Genomic DNA, 21,251 nt, shown 5'->3' with positions numbered 1-21,251 from the left:
GGAGTTTCAGCTTCAACATCAGTCCTTCCAATGAACACCCAGGACTGATCTCCTTTAGGATGGACTGGTTGGATCTCCTTGCAGTCCAAGGGACTCTCAAGAGTCTTCTCCAACACCACAGTTCAAAAGCATCAATTCTTCCATGCTCAACTTTCTTTATAGTTCAACTCTCATATCCATACATGACTACTGGAAAAACCATAGCCTTGACTAGATGGACCTTTGTTGACAAAGGAATGTCTCTGCTTTTTAATATGCTATCTAGGTTGGTCATAACTTTCCTTCCAAGAAGTAAGTGTCTTTTAATCGACTCTCAGCTATAATGTATTAATGAATCTTTGTGTCTGAAAGGACACAGCAGCAGTGTGGAACAGCTCTGTGGGACTATGGGAATCACTGCCTACAATGGCCTTTGAATGTGCCTTGTGAAGTCATCAGTAAGATGACTTTTTGTGATTTTTTTTACAAGGACACTGAATTGAGCTTCCTTGTAGAGAGCTTGAAATGTGATTGCAGTAGCTGAAACAGTAACAGTTTCGGCTTTCTTTTCCTGAAAAACAGTATGAAGATATAGTTACTCAATGCCAAGTAATTTCTTAAATAGACATCTAAATTTGAAACTCCTTTAGAAAATTAAAATTTTAAGCTTATTAAGAATAAGCTTAAGAATAAACAATCTTGTTTCTTATGACTGTCATGAACTATAAACGTGTGTGTGTGTGTGTGTTTAAATCACACTTTGCATCTGTGTTCTTACGTGTATTCTTAAATCTCACTTTGGATTCCCTATGTTCTTATGTAGGGGGGAAAAAGCATTTTTCAAAAAAATTCTTTCTTGGAACATTAAAGATAGACTATAAAGACACAAATAAGTGAACGTTATTATGTCACTTGGAAGAAAAAATATAAACTCTCTTGAATAATGTGTGTATTTTATCACTTACAGGAGACAAAGGGGAATCTGCAAGTCAGTTTGGCCTGCCTGGTCCAAAGGGTGAGCCGGGTGGCCCTGGATATCCAGGTACAGACCCATCGTTTTTATTCAAACAAAAAAGAGTAAGTGTGTTTTGAAAAATAGAACAATTACTTCATCCTCCTAGCCGGGAATGATCATATCAGTATTTTCTTCCCCCTTTACTCATTAACATACGTATCAGACGACTATGTATAGGGACTTCCCTGGTGGTCCAGTGGTTAGGAATCTGCCTTTTAAGGGTTCAATCCCGGGTCTGGGAACTAAGATCACAGATGCCATGGGGCGAGTATATCCACGTGCCACAACTAGAGACGCCTGTACACTACAACAAAGGCCTGACATAGCCAAATAAATAAATAAAACTTAAAAAAAAATAAAGAAACAGAAAACTTGTGTATAACCACTGGTCTAGGAGAATACCAGAGACTCTTCATCTTCTTGCCATCATGGGTCCCATGACCTGGGATGTTAACAACACACTTCCCAGGGTCAAAAATGAAAATGTGGACCCTTTTGCAATCTCTGTAATTAAAAATGATAATTAAGCAAGAACCACTCAGCTGACTACAGTGGCAGGTTTTCATTCCAACCCTTTCTTTTCTACTCAGAAAAGCATAGGTGAATGCCCTGAGGGCTGCTGTTGCTGAGATATAATATTATAGAATACTGCATTTCCTGTGGATCTAGTTTACTAAAAACCAAACCAAAAAAGGAGAAGGCAATGGCACCCCACTCCAGTACTCTTGCCTGGAAAATCCAATGGATGGAGGAGCCTGGTAGGCTGCAGTCCATGGGGTCGCTAGGAGTCGGACACGACTGAGCGACTTCCCTTTCACTTTTCACTTTCACGCATTGGAGAAGGAAATGGCAACCCACTCCAGTGTTCTTGCCTGGAGAATCCCAGGGACGGGGGAGCCTGGTGGGCTGCCGTCTATGGGGTCGCACAGAGTTGGACACGACTGAAGTGACTTAGCAAACCAAAAAAAAAAAAAAAAAGGTAAAGCTCCATCATCCACAAGTCTTTGGAAACAGTACTCTGTTTATCAGCAACAGTTGATGGGTAATCCCCTCAGAACAGATGACAGTGTTCCAGTGAGTGCTTGCTCTCCATAGAGGCTATGGTTGCCTACAGTAGATGACCCACAGCTGACAAAATACACATAGCCTTTTACTAATTCCGCCTGTTGGAATATACCTGAAGTCAATAATCAGACAGATGTACAAAGGTGTGTGCACAGGGATATCCACTACCAGGAAACAATATTTGTTTCTCCACAGGTAATTATTGGTTCAATCAGTGACGCCCAGTGCTGTTAAGCTGACAGTGGACAGGTTAGAGACCAGGTTTACATTTAGATGAGCACCTTGTAAATGAAGGGCTTCCCAGGTGGCTCGGTGGTAAAGAATTCGCCTGCCAATGCGGGAGACACAGGAAACACCGGTTCAATCCCTGGGTTGGAAAGATCCCCTGGAAGAAGAAATAGTAGCCCACTCCAGTATTCTTGCCTGGAGAATCCTGTGGACAGAGGAGCCTGGTGGCCTACAGTCCGTGTGGTCACAAAGAGTCGGACGTGACTGAGCATGCACTTGTAAATTAAATATCTCGTATTAATGGTTTCATGCTTTATCTTCAAATTCTCTTTGGTGATGGTCATGTTTCATTCCATATGACAGACTATCTGAGCAGACCTATTATGGGAATTTTTATTTCATTTGTTTACGTATTTATTTATTTTAAAGAATAAATAAAAAATTGTTTTTTTACCTTTAGACATTTTATAGAATTTCAGTCATCTTTACACGCTATGTGTGTGTGTTAGTTGCTCAATCGTGTCTGACCCTTTCTGACCCCATGTACTTATATAGCCCACCAGGCTCCTTTGTCCATGGAGTTTTTCCAGGCAAGAATACTGGACTGGGTAGCCATTCCCTTCTCCAGGGTGTCTTTCTGACCCAAGGATCACACCCACATCTCCTGCATTGCAGACAGATTCTTTACCATCTGAGCCACAAGGGAAGCCATTTACACTCTGTGCTGCTGCTGCTGCTGCTAAGTCGCTTCAGTTGTGTCCAACTCTGTGCGACCCCATAGACGGCAGCCCACCAGGCTGCCCTGTCTCTGGGATTCCCCAGGCAAGAAAACTGAAGTGGGTTGCCATTTCCTTCTCAAATGCACGCATGCATGCTAAGTCGCTTCAGTTGTGTCCAACTCTGTGCGACCTGTGGACAGCAGCCCACCAGGCTCCTCAGTCCGTCTCTGCAATTCAATAAATTATAGGCACAGGGAAGCCATATTTACAATAACAATGAATTAAATTTTGTTTTTATTCCATAAATTGCTGAAATGGAAGTCTAACAAAAGAACAAGCCATTACCCTGGCAAAAACTTCCTTTTCCATTCCCTTCCCTTTGGGTCTTTTCCCTCTGGCATGTCAAATAGATTCAGATAATATAATTTTAACTGAGATGTATAGCTTATGTGTGTACATTTGGAGGGGAAAATAGCTTTGAGGTTAGCATTGTAGGGGTTCATAAGAAGTACCAGAATGAGGTCTCAGAAAGGAAAGTCACTGGTTCAACAAAGTCAACCTCCATTACCACTGAACATGTGGTCTTGAGCCAGTTGCTTATCATCTCTGAGCTGTTTGCTCATCTGTAAACTGGCCTTCAGCAGATTACAGGTTGTTCTGAAGATCAAATGAGATTCCTTGAAAGCGATTTGTAAACTGAAAAGTGCTACACAAATGTAATGTGTGATTCATCATTGTCATCGTCAGCAAAACATGAAGAAATATTTCCACACTTACTGCTATTTTTATGTAAAACCTTTAAGAGAGTAAGATTTCATGAGCTGAAAATAGTCCAAAATGGAGACCTTTTATATTACCTAATATTTTAAGTTAAAAATCATAAAGCTGAGTTATTTTATGCATAGGCTCACTTTTTCAAGAAAATTTGCCTTGGTGTTATTTCCCTGGTCTCCTGTGGTTATCACCATTTAAATCATTCCCTTTCCCAAATGCCATAGCTTTTGCTTAAATTTTTAAAGTTACATCATACTTTATGTACCAGCACAGAGTTTACCTAAACACGCAATTTTCATTGACTGGGAAAAAAGCTGGATTGAATTTGAACAAGCCTAACAGGAAGGCATGGACCTGCAGCCTGTCTCAGGGGACTTGATATGATTGTACTGGGTTCTGTTCTACTTCCCCTTCCTTTGTTTCAGAGAGCAAATACAGTAGAGATTAACTCAGAAGTTCTGTTCTTAACAACTGTGATTGGAGAGGCAAGCCTTTAATAGTTCAGTTTTTTCATTTGCAAAAGGGCTTCCCTGGTGGCTCAGTGGTAAAGAATCTGCTCGCCAGTGCAGGAGACTGGGTTCAATTCCTGGGCAGGGAATATTCCCCTGGAGAAGGAAATGGTAACCCACTCCAGTATTCTTGCCTGGGAAATCCCATGGACAGAGGAACCGTGGCAGGCTACAGTTCATGGGGTCGCAAAAGAGTCGGACGTGACTTAGTGACTAAACAACTTTCATTTGCAAATAGGAAAATGCTGCCCTCAGATGGTAAAGAATCTCCCCACAATGCAGAAGACCTGGGTTTGATACCTGGGTCAGAAAGATCCCGTGGAGAAGGAAATAGCAACCCACTCCAATATTCTTGCCTGGAGAATTCCATGAGAGAAGCCTGGCAGGCTACAGTCGCAGAGAGTTGGACACGACTGAGCGACTAATACAATGAACACCTTTACTGCAGGGATATTTTCAGGATAAATAAAGCAATACACAGTGAAGCTCATAGGTCTAAAATTTGATCAGGAACAAGTATAGACTAACACAGGCTTGTTTCTTGTGTTTTAGAATAGTGACTATGACCTCCGTGGGTTTGTAAATACAATACCATGTAATTTATTTGCAGATTCAACTGATGAATTTTGGCACAGACTATTGGTTTATCCTATAAATATAAATTGTATTACAGGCATAGATAATGAATAAATACATGGCAAAGTCAACTTCTCTAGTAATCAAATATGACTTAGAGTCTGAAGTATCATTTCATTCTTACTAGATTAGCAAGAAAACAAATCCAAAAACTGAAAAGTCTTCAGTGAGCACATGCTATGCTCTCGGAGTTGTGGGGCTGTGGGTGGGTTACGTGTGGTGATGTGAGTTGATGGAGACTTTATCCAAAACCACTAGGCAACCTCTTTCAAGAACCAAAGGCTGAGGGGTCTGTTCTTGAACACTAAAAGCAGCTGAGCCTTTCTCTTTAGCATGTCACGTCCTGAGAAGAGGACCATGGTCGATTTTTTTTTTTTTTAACCTAGTAGATGTATCCACCAGATGTAATATGTGGTTCTGGAAGGGGACCCAGTGAGGACAAAGCAGCTGTGAAGGACATTAAGAGGACAATTGAGGCAACTCAAGCATGGAATGAGTATTGAACATGATTAATTTTCTTGGCTGTGATGATGTTATTTTGGCCACATAGGAAAATGTTCTTATGTTTTCAGACATACCTCCTGAGATATTTAGGGATGAAATTCCATGATGTCTGTGATTTACTTTAAAATACTTCAGCCCTTAAAAATGCATTAAAAACAACCAAAATATCAGACTCTCTTACCTAAAAATTCTACTCCGAGGAATTTTTCTTAAGGAAACAATTTAATAGGAGAAAAAAACTGATTGAAAATATATAAAGATCATTATGCATAACAGTAAGAGTTAGAAATAACTCAGATGGCCAATAGTAGAGAAAATTAATTAATTTAATTAGGGTTAACTCAATAAGCTATCAGCCCGTTGTTTCAAAACAATAATTAGGAAAATGATATGAAGCTTGGAAGATTACTTATGATACAATGCTAATTAAAAATCAGAATATAAAATTGGAGGCCTTATTTGCACAGTGTTATACATATGAAATACTGTGTTAAGTTGGTGGGATTATAGGTGTTTTGTTTTCCATTTTTCCTATATGTTATCTTTTCAATAGAAAAATTGTATGTATGTAAAAGTAAGAGTAGAAAAGAAAGAGCTGAAACTGGAGGTTTCATAGATTCACTGCTTTGGAGAGCAACTGCCACTACTCAGATGTTCGATCCTTCTTTCTTTAGGACGTTTGGGAGCATCTGGAGAGCAGGGCTTGCCTGGTGCTCAAGGTCCTGGAGGACCACCCGGAAGGCCAGGACCTCCTGGCTTGTCTGGACCAACAGGATGTCCAGGTAACTTGAAAGGCGCCTGGAGACTTCCAGGGCACTCATCTAGCTCTTGTCTTTTAGACTGGTCCAGAGCTGGCTCTGCCATTTCCCAGACCTGTGACTCTGGACAAGTCACTTAAACATACCTATCCCTGACCCCTAAGTTGGAGATAGACTGATCTCCCTGGGTTGGTCTGGGAACAGATGAAGACAGACTTGTCTCCATCCAAGGAGGATGCCAGGTGCAAAGAGATGGGCTGACAGATAAAAAGCTCCTCTCCAGCCTTCCCTGAGGCCTCTTCCATTCACGAAGCTGGTTTCCTCTTCTTTAGCCTTCAGACAAACCTCACCCATTCAACACCACATTTCAATGGCTCCTCCTCCTGCCAATTCAGAACCAAGTGAAAATTTCAAATCAAAATTGGCAACTTTAATCTGAAATGTGTTTTCTCCTCTTGAGATTAAAACTAGGAGGTTAAGGAAGAAAAAGTAATAAAACAATATCCCAGGGACCCATATATTAAAAATATAGATTGTCTCCCAAGTTAATGAAACTTGTATATCACCTGGATGCCTACAAAACCTCTCTGTTGTCCTCAGGTAGTCCAGGGGGGCCTGGGCTGCAGGGACCCCCAGGAGAAGTGGGGGATCCTGGACCAAGAGGCGTCCTGGGGGACCCAGGAGCACCAGGTCTTCCAGGAATAAAAGGTAAGTCAGAAGGAACCCTGACCCCTCAGAAAGTTCTAGCCAATGATGCTCCCACAAGTTCAGAGTGCCTCTCTTGCACCCCAGGGACATGCTCTGGGGTCCCCCTTTTTTCCGGGATGCCTGTGGACACCTCCTTTTCTTTCTTACTCAGGCAGCACTGGCCTGGTCTCCTGACCGGCTCTACCAAAATGATGCTCATTTTTTAGGACATTTCTCCCATTGTTTTCCATAATTTTTGAGCCTTTGCATTTATGCTCAGCCCAGAGAGTCAAGCTCTTGTGTCCTAGGTTTCTCTGTTAGACACTAGGCACATAATGTTGACGAAGACGGACATAGTTCCTGCCTTCGTGGAGTTCACAGTTTAGAAGGGGATACAGGTATTAAATGTGTATTTGCCAACTGTGAAAAGTAGAAGGAAGAGAAAAGAATAAGATGCTATGGTGAAGGAGGAACCCGTGTTCATTATCTTTGATGAAGAAATGTTTTTGTCCTGGTTAAGTTTTTATCCCTTTAAAAGTGTAGTAGATTGGTTATAATATAGGTCTTGTGGAATAGAGTAGAATAGAATATATATAAACAAGTCTCATACCCCTCCATTCATCCATGGCACTAATTCCTTTTCAGTCCTTTTCTTTCACTGTAGAAAAAATATTTTTTTCCGTGGTACTTTTTGTATACCTCTAGCAAAATACTTACATTGTACCACATTTGTTTTTGTTTAGAGGTCTTTCTCACCAAGCAGAATGTAATGTTTAGTTTTTTTTTATTTTAAAAAGTTTTTAAACTTTTTGCCCACACCACGAGGCATGTGGGGTCCTAGTTCCCCAACCAGGGATCAACCTCTTGCCCCTTGCACTGGACGCGTGGAGTCCTAACCAGTGTACTGCCAGGGAAATCCCAGAATATAAGCTTTTTTAAAAACCAAGAATCATTTTTAAGAATTGAACTATAGTTCATTTACAGTGTTGTCTTAGTTTTAGGTGATTCAATCATATATACATGTATATCTATTTTTTCAGATTCTTTTCCCATGTAGGTTATTACAAAATATTGATATTAGCTTCCTGTGCTATACATAGGTCCTTGTTGATTATATTATATATAGTATTGTGTATATGTTAATCCCAAACTCCTAATTTATCCCTCCCCCCATTTCTCCTTTGGAAACCATTAATTTGTTTTCTATAACCATAAGTTTGTTTTCTATATTCTATTTCTGTTTTTAAAAAATATAATTTATTTATTTTTAATTGGAGGACAATTGCTTTCCAATATTGTGTTGGTTTCTTCCATACATCAACATGAATCAGCCATAGGTGTACATATGTCCCCTCCTCTATTTCTGTTTTGTATATAAGTTCATTTGTATCATTTTTTTTGATTACTACATATAAGAATTATCATATAATATTTGTCTTTCACTGTCTGGCTTACTTCACTTAATATGATATTCTCTAGGTTGATCTATGTTGCTGCCAATGGCATTATTTCATTCTTTTTTAATGACTGAGTAATATTTCACTGTATATATGTATACACATCTTCTTTATCCATTTATCTGTTGGTGGACATTTGGCTGCTTCCATGTCTTGGCTATTGTAAATAGTGCTTCCGTGAACACTGGGATGCATGTATCTTTTCAAATTATGGTTTTCTCCAGGTATATGCTCAGGAGTGGGATTGCAGAATCATATAGTAGCTTTTTAATTTTAAGAATTATTTTTTATATCCTTGGTACAAGCAGATTCCTAGTAAGTCTGTTGGTTGGTTTATTGTGTTTATTTATAAAAATAAATAAAATGTAAATATATTTATAAATTAAAATTACAATTTATAAATTTACTTTTGTGAATAAATACAATTAATTATTTAATTAACGGAGAAGTGGAAGAATGAACAACTGAATGAGTAGCTATGAAGTTGAGAGTCTGTCTTCACCTCCGTCAACAGTTGAAGGGTCAAGCCTTACTTGGTAGATCTCTGTAACCAAGACCCCTCTATCTCCTTCCTCCCTTTTCTTTCCACTTCTGTTTGTTGGCTTATATGTGTGCGTGTATGCTTAGGCACTTCAGTTATGTCTCTTTGCGACCCCATAGACTGTAGCCCACCACGCTCCTCTGTCCATGGGACTCTCCAGGCAAGAACACTGGAGTGGGTTTCCCTACCCTCCTCCAGGGGATCTTCCCGACCCAGGGATGGAACTTGGGTCTCCTGCTTTGGTAGGCAGGTTCTTTACCAGTAGCACCTGAGAAATCCTTAGTTGTCTCATAAGTACAGTAAATTTTGGTAAAATAAAGAGTACTTCCTCCTAGAAGAACTGGAAATCCCTTCTTTTGGGCTCACTGAGTTTATTGTTTTGAAAATCTAAGTAACATTTTTCTACACTCTCACCTCTTCATTTGTCAGATAGATAGAGGCAAGTTGTTTATTTTGAAGATCTGGTATACACTTATGTATTTCTATGCAGCCAAATAACTAGACCAGGGCAAGCTCACATCACCAGTACAGAGATAAGATATCTTTGCACTGTTCTTCTTCCTCTTCAATAGCCTTTTTAGTAATGTGAAATGCAGTGACTGGTGGTAAATTTAGGATTCCAAGCAAAATAATTTTGTTATTTTAAGAGTTTCTCTGATTACTGTGGCTGTTTCCTGTCACTGACAAACCCTACAACTCTGTTGGGGTATTCTCTGATGCCTTTTTGAGTGTTTAAAAGACTAAGTTGGTAAAGAACCAGAAGAAAATGTTTCCATTGTTTTACTTCTACGGAATCTCCACTTCTTCCTACCCTCCTACTATAGTAAAATGGCAAGGATTTTCAAGTGTCCTGAAAATCGAAAATGTCAGTTGCTAAGTAGTGTCTGACTCTTTGCAACTCCGTAGACTGTAGCTCACCAGGCTCCTCTGTCCACGGATTTCTCCAGGCCAGAATACTGGAGTGGGTTGCCATTCCCTTCTCCAGGAGATCTTCCCGACCCAGGGATCAAACCCAGGTAGACTGCATTGCAGGCAGATTCTTTACCATCTGAGCCACCAGGGAAGCCCTGGTGCTATTTTATACACTCAGCTTGACTAAAATGACAAGGCTCATGTTGTGATTGTTGATTCTTCCTTTCCTTGAATTCATTTGCACTTACCACATAGCTTCAGTATGATTCAGTTCAGTTCAGTTCAGTCGCTCAGTCGTGTCCGACTCTTTGTGACCCCATAAATTGCAGCACGCCAGGCCTCCCTGTCCATCACCAACTCCTGGAATTCACTCAGACTCATGTCCATCGAGTCAGTGATGCCATCCAGCCATCTCATCCTCTGTCGTCCCCTTCTCCTCCTGCCCCCGATCCCTCCCAGCGTCAGAGTCTTTTCCAATGAGTCAACTCTTCGCATGAGGTGGCCAAAGTACTGGAGTTTCAGCTTTAGCATCATTCCTTCCAAAGAAATCCCAGGGCTGATCTCCTTCAGAATGGACTGGTTGGATCTCCTTGCAGTCCAAGGGACTCTCAGGAGTCTTCTCCAACACCACAGTTCAAAAGCATCAATTCTTCGGTGCTCAGCTTTCTTCACAGTCCAACTCTCACATCCATACATGACCACTGGAAAAACCATAGCCTTGACTAGGTGGACCTTTGTTGGCAAAGTAATGTCTCTGCTTTTCAACATGCCATCTAGGTTGGTCATAACTTTCCTTCCAAGGAGTAAGCGTCTTTTAATTTCATGGCTACAGTTACCATCTGCAGCGATTTTGGAGCCCCCCAAAATAAAGGCTGACACTATTTCCACTGTTTCCCCATCTGTTTCCCATGAAGTGATGGGACCAGATGCCATGATCTTAGTTTTCTGAATGTTGAGCTTTAAGCCAACTTTTTCACTCTCCACTTTCACTTTCAAGAGGCTTTTTAGTTCCTCTTCACTTTCTGCCATAAAGGTGGTATCATCTGCATATCTGAGGTTATTGATATTTCTCCTGGCAATCTTGATTCCAGCTTGTGCTTCTTCCATCCCAGCGTTTCTCATGATGTACTCTGCATAGAAGTTGAATAAGCAGGGTGACAATATACAGCCTTGACGAACTCCTTTTCCTATTTGGAACCAGTCTGTTGTTCCATGTCCAGTTCTAACTGTTGCTTCCTGACCTGCATATAGGTTTCTCAAGAGGCAAATCAGGTGGTCTGGTATTCCCATCTCTTTCAGAATTTTCCACAGTTTATTGTGATCTGTGTGATCCACACAGTCAAAGGCTTTGGCATAGTCAATAAAGCAGAAATAGATGTTTTTCTGGAACTCTCTTGCTTTCTTGATGATCCAGTGGATGTTGGCAACTTGATCTCTGGTTCCTCTACCTTTTCTAAAACCAGCTTGAACATCTGGAAGTTCACGGTTCACATATTGCTGAAGCCTGGCTTGGGGAATTTTGAGCATTACTTTACCAGTGTGTGAGATGAGTGCAATTGTGCGATAGTTTGAGCATTCTTTGGTATTGCCTTTCTTTGGGATTGGAATGAAAACTGACCTTTTCCAGTCTTGTGGCCACTGCTGAGTTTTCCAAATGTGCTGGCATATTGAGTGCAGCACTTTCACAGCATCATCTTTCAGGATTTGAAATAGCTCAACTGGAATTCCATCACCTCCACTAGCTTTGTTCGTAGTGATGCTTTCTAAGGCCCACTTGACTTCACGTTCCAGAATGTCTGGCTCTAGGTGAGTGATCACACCATCATGATTATCTTGGTCATGAAGATCTTTTTTGTATAGTTCTTCTGTGTATTCTTGCCACCTCTTCTTAATATCTTCTGCTTCTGTTAGGTCATACCATTTCTGTCCTTTATCGAGCTCATCTTTGCATGAAATGTTCCTTTGGTATCTCTGATTTTCTTGAAGAGATCCCTAGTCTTCCCCATTCTGTTGTTTTCCTCTATTTCTTTGCATTGATAGCTGAAGAAGGCTTTCTTATCTCTTCTTGCTATTCTTTGGAACTCTGCATTCAGATGCTTATATCTTTCCTTTTCTCCTTTGCTTATCACTTCTCTTCTTTTCACAGCTATTTGTAAGGCCTCCTCAGACAGCCATTTTGCTTTTTTGCATTTCTTTTCCATGCGGATGGTCTTGATCCCTGTCTCCTGTACAATGTCATGAACCTCATTCCATAGTTCATCAGGCACTCTATCTATCAGATCTAGTCCCTTAAATCTATTTCTCACTTCCACTGTATAATCATAAGGGATTTGATTTAGGTCATACCTGAATGGTTTTCCCTACTTTCTTCAATTTAAGTCTAAATTTGGCAATAAGGAGTTCATGATCTGAGCCACAGTCAGCTCCTGGTCTTGTTTTTGCTGACTGTATAGGGCTTCTCCATCTTTGGCTGCAAAGAATATAATCAGTCTGATTTCAGTGTTGATCATCTGGTGATGTCCATGTGTAGAGTCTTCTCTTGTGTTGTTGGAAGAGGGTGTTTGTTATGATCAGTGCATTTTCTTGGCAAAACTCTATTAGTCTTTGCCCAGCTTCATTCCATATTCCAAGGCCAAATTTGCCTGTTACTCCAGGTGTTTCTTGACTTCCTACTTTTGCATTCCAGTCCCCTATAATGAAAGGGACTTTTTTGGGGGGTGTTAGTTCTAAAAGGTCTTGTAGGTCTTCATAGAACCGTTCAACTTCTTCAGTGTTACTGGTTGGGGCATAGACTTGGATTACTGTGATATTGAATGGTTTGCCTTGGAAATGAACAGAGATCATTCTGTCGTTTTTGAGATTGCATCCAAGTACTGCATTTCGGACTCTTTTGTTGACCATGATGGCTACTCCATTTCTTCTAAGGTATTCCTGCCTGCAGTGGTAGATATAATGGTCATCTGAGTTAAATTCACCCATTCCAGTCCATTTCAGTATGATAGGTTATTCAAAAACTTGATAGCTAGTGAGTTTGATCAAATAACAAAATTATCTCCAATGACATCATAATGCGGTGCTATGAAACAAGTTTGCTAAGAGGAGGAGTGAGGAAATGAGTGAATTGAGCCAAATGTACACCACAGTGTACAGATGGACGCTGCAGTGATGTTTCCTGGCCACGCGGGGACACTGTTTCCCTGCAAACAGCCCAGTGAACAACCAGTCTTTTTTTTTAAAATCCACAAAACAGTGAAATACATTCTTAGGAATGAAAACGTCTACAATATAAATCCATTGCTGTCATTTATCATGCTGATGGAAAAATGAAACACACTCTGGCAGAAATGCTTTGAACTGAGAAACTAAATATTTGAAGTATGTTCTAAATAAGTCAAGGGGACTGATTATCTTGTTTGAACAAACCAGCTGCTACCTCCAAGTTGTTTGCTCTACTAGAACAGGCCATATGGATTCTGAGTCCTGCTTATATTCCATCAGATTTAAACTTTCACTTCAACATAGGTAAAAATAGCTTGGTGCTCAGACTTCCAGTACCTATATATGCTCAATTCCTAGATAGGCATTCATCATTGCTGTTGTTTAGTTGGTAAGTTGTGTCCAACTCTTTGCCATCCCATGGACTGTAGCCCACCAGGCTCTTCTGTCCATGGATTTCCCAGGCAAGAATATTGGAATGTGTTGCCATTTCCTTCTCTAGGGGATCTTCCTGACCTAGAGATCCAGCCTGCATCTGTGGCATTGTAGGCAGATTCTTTACCACGGAGCCACCTGGGAAGCCCCATAGGAGACTGTAATAATTGAAGCCTAAAATAATAAGCTTTGGCATGAGAGCATGTGAAGAATGTGGGCTGGGTTATTTTGGTTGATGGCAAGTAAACTGTTTCATAAGAACAAAGCACCTAGAGATGTCTTTTATCAGCACAGACAGGCCGGCACCTCACAGCTGTGAAAATCAGAAACATCCTCCCTTTTTACAACTAGCGCCCCCTCCTTGACCCTGCCCCGCAGCATTTACCACTCTTGAGGCAACTGCCTGATTGTTCTGTCGAGTCAGGGATGGTTTCTCTCTCAGTCCCGTGTCTCCTCAGTGCCTGTCACCAAGCACATTTGGGGTCTGAAGCTCCAAGGTTAGGGGGCCCTATCTTAGGCTCTTGTGCATTGCCTTAGTAGGCACTCATGTATTTTCTGAATTAAAGGAGATTTCAGAATCTATTTTGCTAAGTTTTCCACTTTGTTCATCTATTACCTAGAGGCTCAAACAAAGGTCTCTTTCCCAGCAGCTTTCAAGTTAGGGTGACCAGCTGTCCCGCTTTGTCTTGGCCAGGGCAGGTGCTCAGAACACAGGATTCACGTGCTAGATCTAGGCAAGGCACCAGCGGGCAGGGGCAAGTTGGTCACCCTATTAATGGCATAAACTGTGAAAGGTTCCTGGGGATAGGGAAGCATTTTCAGTTTGACAACAGAAGAAAACCTCCGAGTGGGCATCCAGTCACGAGTCTGCTGGCTCACAGAGATGGAAGCTTTAACTGTGCTTACAGTTGGGAGATGAGATCAGATTCTCCGACCAGAGAACGCCCTCGCCTGTGTGTGCAGCGATATGCAGCCTTAAATGACGGTTGTTAAGCCAGAGGATGATCAGAGAGGTGAATTTAAAAAAGCCTCATTACCAAGGACTGTGTTTTGTGAGCCTAATTGCCTCTCATCTGCCCTGTATGTATTTTATGCATGAACAACTTTCTGATTTAGAGATGGGATGGATAAAAAGCTTTCAGTAAAAAAAGGAAAAATTGCCCTTAAAACCCTACCCAGATGTAGCTGCATTCAATTTAGAAAGATAACATTGGGTCAGATAAGGGTCGGCCAGTTCAACAATGGCGAGAGGCTGAAACTGTGACAGAGCAGGATTTGGACGTGTTGATGTGACAATGGAGAGTTGGCAGGAGTTGAGACATTCCACCCCCAGCCAAGTCCCCAAGCCATCAATCTCAGTGGCTTAAGCTGGAGATCAAAACACATTGAAATAGCAGAGTAGTCTGAAAAAATGTATTATCGTTTCAGATAGATGGCAATAAATATCCAGATTTGGCAGATGAAGAAGGTCTGTGTGTTCTTTTGGTGCAAACTTGAAACATTTGCTCATAAGTAGAAAAGGGAATTGAAAAATAAGCTCAGCTAGACCTGATAAAAGTGGTTAGGAAATAAGAGCTTTGGGGAAAATGGGGGTGCACTCCCCCCTTTCTGGTTCTGAGAGAATATGGCTCATTTGTACCAATGTAATGTTTAGATTTTAAAATAGAATAACTGTTTGCAGTATTGATAAAAAATAAAGTGGAACCAACGAACTGTTCCATCTTCCAATAAGAAGTCTACGGAGGACTTACCTTAATGAAGAAATAATAATGAGTGCTTGAATTATTTATATACAAGTGGATAACATTAACTTCCCCCAATCTGACTCATCCTATAAATCTATCAATGAAAAATGTTACATGCAAACAGAGATTGGAGTTCACTCTTTTTTATAGCTTTCTCTCACCCTGTTCAATCCCTCACCCTCCTTGATTACAATCCTAAAAGATGATGCTGTCAAAGTGCTGCACCCAATATGTCAGCAAATTTAGAAAACTCAGCAGTGTCCACAACACTGGAAAAGGTTAGTTTTCATTCCAATTCCAAAGAAATCTGGAATGCCAAATTGTGTGCAGTGCCAAACAATGTTCCAACTACTGTACAATTGTGCTCATTTTGCATACTAGTAAGGTAATGCTCAAAATCCTTCAAGCTGGGCTTCAGTCATGTGATCTGAGAAATTCCAGATGTACAGGCTCGACTTAGAAAGGGCAGAGGAACCAGAGATCAAAGGGATAACATTTGCTAGATCATAGAGAAAACAAGGGAATTCCAGAAAAACATCTGCTTCTGTTTCATTGTCTACATTAAAGCCTTTGACTGTGTGGATCACAACAAACTGGAAAATTCTTAAAGGGATGGGAATACCAGACCACCTCACCTGTCTCCTGAGAAAACTGTATGCAGGTCAAGACATGGAACAATGGACTGGTTCCAAATTGGGAAAGGAATATGTCAACGCTGTATATTGATTATTTCACTTATATGCAGAGCACATCATGTGAAATGCTGGGCTGGAATCAAGTTCGCTAGGAGAAATATCAACAACCTTAGATATGCAGATGATACTACTTTAATGACAGAAAGCAAACAGGAACTAAAGAGCCTCTTGATGAAGGTAAAAGAAGAGAATGAAAAAGCTGTCTTAAAACACGACATTCAAAAAACTAAGATCATGGCATCCAGTCCCATCACTTCATGGTGAAAAGAAGGGGAAAAAGTGGAAACAGTGATAGATTTGTGGGCTCTAAAATTACTGGGGACGGTGACTGCAGCTGTGAAATTAAAAGACACTTGCTCCTTGGAAGAAAAACTCTGACAAACCTAGACAGCATATTAAAAAGCAGAGACATCACTTTGCTAACAAAGGTCCGAATAGTCAAAGCTGTGGTTTTTTCAGTAGTCATGTATGGATGTGAGAGTTGGACTATCAAAAAGGCTGAGTGCCAAAGAACAGATCCTTTTGAATTGCTGGAGAAGGCTCTTGAGAGTCTCTTGGACTGCAAGGAGGTCAAACCAGTCAATCCTAAAGGAAATCAACCCTGAATATTCATTAGAAGGACTGATGTTGAAGACAAAGTTCCAATACTTTGGCCATCTGATGGGAAGAGTTGACTTACTGGAAAAGACCCCGATGCTGGGAAAGATTGAGGGCAGGAGGAGAATGGGGACAGCAGAGGATGAGATGGTTGGATTGTATCATCAACCTAATGGGCATCAGTTAGAGCAAACTCTGGGAGATAGTCAAGGACGGGGAAGCCTGGCATGCTGCAGTTCATAGGGTCACAAAGAGTTGGACATGACTTAGCAATAAACAACAACTCCCCCTATTCAGTCCCTCACCCATTTCCTCATTCATTCACTCACTCACTCAACAAACATTTATTGAGCACCTACTGTGTGTCAGGATATACGCTAAGTGCAGGAATAGAAGGAGTAATAAGATCTGATCTTGCACTCAATTAATTTACCCAAAGCCAACCAGTCACCACAGACAGGACTGCTATACAGAGTGGGATAGGTTGGGCCGAAGGGCCTAGAGGGTGCTCTGTAAGTGTCATGGGAGTTGGTGAGGGCACTTCTCTGTGTAGGTCATAAGCAAAGGTGCGATTATCACAATTTTAAGGGCTATGACCTAAACTGAATGAATGCCTGACTGTGCTCTGAGGGGCTTTTAGCCTTAGGTGAGAAAGAACAGTTTCTGGATGGGAAATCCACTAATGTAGTGGGAAGGTTACCAGGCTTGGCCAGGGGCTGAGAAGATTCTTCTCCCACATCCATCAGTGGGATGTGTGTGGAGCTCTGGGCAGAAGACTCAGCAGCCAGGGATGTTCTGTACAGATTAGTAACCTGTCTGTTCCCTCCCTCTGTCCCTGCTTCCCTTTACTTCCTTCCTACAAATCTATATATTTATGTCATATAACACATACACTGACCCAGAGCCAGACATCCTGGAATGTGAAGTCAAGTGGGCCTTAGAAAGCATCATTACGAACAAAGCTAGTGGAGGTGATGGAATTCCAGTTGAGCTATTCCAAATCCTGAAAGATGATGCTGTGAAAGTGCTGCACTCAATATGCCAGCACATTTGGAAAACTCAGCAGTGGCCACAGGACTGGAAAAGGCCAGTTTTCATTCCAATCCCAAAGAAAGGCAATGCCAAAGAATGTTCAAACTACCGCACAATTGCACTCATCTCACACGCTAGTAAAGTAATGCTCAAAATTCTCCAAGCCAGGCTTCAGCAATATGTGAACCGTGAACTTCCTGATGCTCAAGCTGGTTTTAGAAAAGGCAGAGGAACCAGAGATCAAATTGCCAACATCCGCTGGATCATGGAAAAAGCAAGAGAGTTCCAGAAAAACATTTATTTCTGCTTTGTTGACTATGCCAAAGCCCTTGACTGTGTGGATCACAATAAACTGTGGAAAATTCTGAAAGAGATGGGAATACCAGACCACCTGATCTGCCTCTTGAGAAATTTGTATGCAGGTCAGGAAGCAACAGTTAGAACTGGACATGGAACAACAGACTGGTTCCAAATAGGAAAAGGAGTTCGTCAAGGCTGTATATTGTCACCCTGTTTATTTAACTTATATGCAGAGTACATCATGAGAAACGCTGGACTGGAAGAAACACAAGCTGGAATCAAGATTGCCAGGAGAAATATCAATAACCTCAGATATGCAGATGACACCACCCTTATGGCAGAAAGTGAAGAGGAACTAAAAAACCTCTTGATGAAAGTGAAAGTGGAGAGTGAAAAAGTTGGCTTAAAGCTCAACACTCAGAAAACGAAGATCATGGCATCCAGTCCCACCACTTCATGGGAAATAGATGGGGAAACAGTGGAAACAGTGTCAGACTTTATTTTTGGGGCTCCAAAATCACTGCAGATGGTGACTGCAGCCATGAAATTAGAAGACGCTTACTCCTTGGAAGGAAAGTTATGACCAATCTAGATAGCATATTCAAAAGCAGAGACATTACTTTGCCAACAAAGGTTCGTCTAGTCAAGGCTATGGTTTTTCCTGTGGTCATGTATGGATGTGAGAGTTGGACTGTGAAGAAGGCTGAGGGCCGAAGAATTGATGCTTTTGAACTGTGGTGTTGGAGAAGACTCTTGAGAGTCCCTTGGACTGCAAGGAGATCCAACCAGTCCATTCTGAAGGAGATCAGCCCTGGGATTTCTTTGGAAGGAATGATGCTGAAGCTGAAACTCCAGTACTTTGGCCACCTCATGCGAAGAGTTGACTCATTGGAAAAGACTCTGATGCTGGGAGGGATCGGGGGCAGGAGGAGAAGGGGACGACAGAGGATGAGATGGCTGGATGGCATCACTGACTCGATGGACGTGAGTCTGAGTGAACTCCGGGAGTTGGTGATGGACAGGGAGGCCTGGCGTGCTGCGATTCATGGGGTCGCAAAGAGTCAGACATGACTGAGCGACTGAACTGAACTGAACTTAAGTGGTGCTAGGTAAAGAATCCACCTGCCAATGCAGGAGACACAAGAGACCCAGGCTCGATCCCTGGGTTGAGAAGATCCCCTGGAGTAGAAATGGGAACCCACTCCAGTATTCTTGCCTGAAAATTCCACAGCAGAGGAGCCTGTCAGGCTCCAGTTCACGGGGTTGCAAAGAGTTAGACACAACTGAGCGACCGAGTGCACGCATCAGATTAGTAGATGGCTCCTTAGTGACATCTGACAGAAAGTTCTGGAAGGAGATGCAGGCATCAGTGAGATCTATCCAGTTACAGAGAATGGAGTTCTCAGTGATCATCATGAAATAAATTTGTTTCTGTAAAGAGGCATCAGAGAGGTTCTCTTTGACAGAATTGGTGGCAGAGAAATGGCGGCAGCCACGTTTGAGCTGCAGGCCTCTTCTCTCTGAATGGCACGGTGCTCAAAACATCAGCAGGACATGCATTCCTCAGCGTGCCTCAGACCTGCCCTTGCTGTCTTACTACATTTATCCAGGTAGATTGTGATGAAATTCAAATATGCAGACTGTGGTGGAGAGGGAAGATTGTGGGCATGGGAGGAGGGAAGCAGGGGTTTACTCCTACCCAATCTCTTCCTTATCTAGAATGACTTTTTTGTTGTAAAGTTGGAGGTCATTTCCTATGCCAAGATTCAGTAATTCTAGACTGTATCTGTCTAGAAAGAGAGAAAGAGAGATTCATGATATGGTCAGAAACTAACAGAACTGTGCTAAAACCCAAGAAAGGGAGCCTTCGTTCCCTGGCGGTCCAGTGGTTAAGACCTCACCATCCATTGCAGTGGGTGCAAGTCCAGGCCCCAGTCGGAGAGCTAAGATCCCACATCCCTCGCAGCCAAAAACATAACACACAAGAAATATTGTAACAAATTCAATAAAGACTTTAAAAATGGTCCACATTAAAAAAAAACACATTATGAAAAAATAAAGTTATGTGTTAGGATATATGCCAAGTTAAGGATGGAGTGGGAGGTTGGGTTAGCAGATGCAAGATGTTATATATAGAATGGACAAACAACGAGGTCCTACTCTATAGCACAGAGAGCTATACTAAATATCCTATGATAAAGAATAATGGGAAAAAATTTACTATATATATATATATACTTCCCTGATGGCTCTAATGGTAACGAATCTGCCTGCAGTGCAAGAGACTGTGGTTTGATCCCTGGGCCAGGAAGATCCCCTGGAGAAGGGAATGGCTACCCACTCCAGTATTCTTGCCTGCAGAATTCCATGGACAGAGGAGCCTGGCAGGCTATATAGTCCATGGGGTCGCAAAGAGTCGGACATGACTGAGCCACTAACACTTTCACTTTCACTATAATAAACCATAATGGGAAAGAAAGAAAGTGAAGTCACTCAGTCGTGTCCGACTCTTTGCGACCGCATGGACACCAGGCTCCTCCGTCCATGGTCCATGGAATTTTCCAGGCAAGAGTACTGGAGTGGGTTGCCATTTCCTTCTCCAGGGAACTTCCCGACCCAGGGATCGAACCCAGGTCTCCCACATGGTAGACAGATGCTTTATCGTCTGAGCCACCAGAGAAGTCTGCCATAATGGGAAAGAATATTTAAATATATAATATATAAAGGTATATATTAAGCAGTCTATGTTAACAGAAAACATCCATCACATGACCGTGTTTAGCGATGACCACTGGCGTGGATTCTGCCTTCCTAGTGATGTTTAGATGGTGAGGTCTCATGGTTCCCACCTAAAGAATTTGTGGGTCCCCGTCAGTTAACCTTCCCCTGGACCGTGCGTGCGAGGTACAGTCAGAGAATGTGAATGGATGGTCTTCCCCTGTGGGTCACAGACGTGTGATGTGTTTCAGGTCCCTCTGGGTCGCCCGGCCTGAATGGCCTGCATGGTTTGAAGGGTCAGAAAGGCAGCAAAGGCGCTTCAGGTAAGAGAGAACCTTTGCAAGTGGCTGAACAGCCATTAATGAACCATGAGAGTCCACTCATGTATCCTCCCTTCACAAGATACGGGTGCGAAACTGAGACACTGGTTTAGCTTCGATTCACCGTGTTGGAACTGTTTCTAGTTTTGATGATGACTTATCAAACAGGCACTTGAGAAAGCCCAATTTAAGCAGGAATGGTGGGTTAACGGTGCCTATTGTTGATACTGCTTGTGACTACCTATTAAAAATATTCTGCATAATCACTTAGGTGGAGCTAGGTTTCAAAATGTTATGAATAACAAGTAAATAGTCAGGATACTGGAGTATTGTTTTATGTGTTGTCATGCCAAGTACAACCACGTGGGTCTAATTAGTACTTCAGCATCCTTCAGTGGCCTGCTGTGAA

The 21,251-nt window shown here is 41.8% G+C and overlaps 2 protein-coding genes across 9 annotated transcripts in view; one reads left to right on the top strand and one right to left on the bottom strand.

Moving 5' to 3' along the window:
* The window catches only part of RHBDD1 (rhomboid domain containing 1), a 208,279-nt gene that overhangs the window by 18,848 nt on the left and 168,180 nt on the right, over positions 1-21,251 (bottom strand). The window lies entirely within an intron of this gene.
* The window catches only part of COL4A4 (collagen type IV alpha 4 chain), a 160,898-nt gene that overhangs the window by 107,236 nt on the left and 32,411 nt on the right, over positions 1-21,251 (top strand). For all 8 annotated transcript variants that reach the window (XM_061386675.1, XM_061386666.1, XM_061386658.1 and 5 more), the window contains 4 exons: positions 947-1,021; positions 6,104-6,211; positions 6,788-6,895; positions 20,774-20,845. In XM_061386675.1, coding sequence (XP_061242659.1) covers positions 947-1,021; positions 6,104-6,211; positions 6,788-6,895; positions 20,774-20,845 — 363 coding nt within the window. The remainder of the gene's footprint in view (positions 1-946; positions 1,022-6,103; positions 6,212-6,787; positions 6,896-20,773; positions 20,846-21,251) is intronic.

The sequence above is a fragment of the Bos javanicus genome, chromosome 2 (genome assembly GCF_032452875.1).
Source record: "Bos javanicus breed banteng chromosome 2, ARS-OSU_banteng_1.0, whole genome shotgun sequence".
NCBI classification, from domain to species: Eukaryota; Metazoa; Chordata; class Mammalia; order Artiodactyla; family Bovidae; genus Bos; species Bos javanicus.
This window is presented reverse-complemented; position numbering and strand designations above follow the sequence as displayed.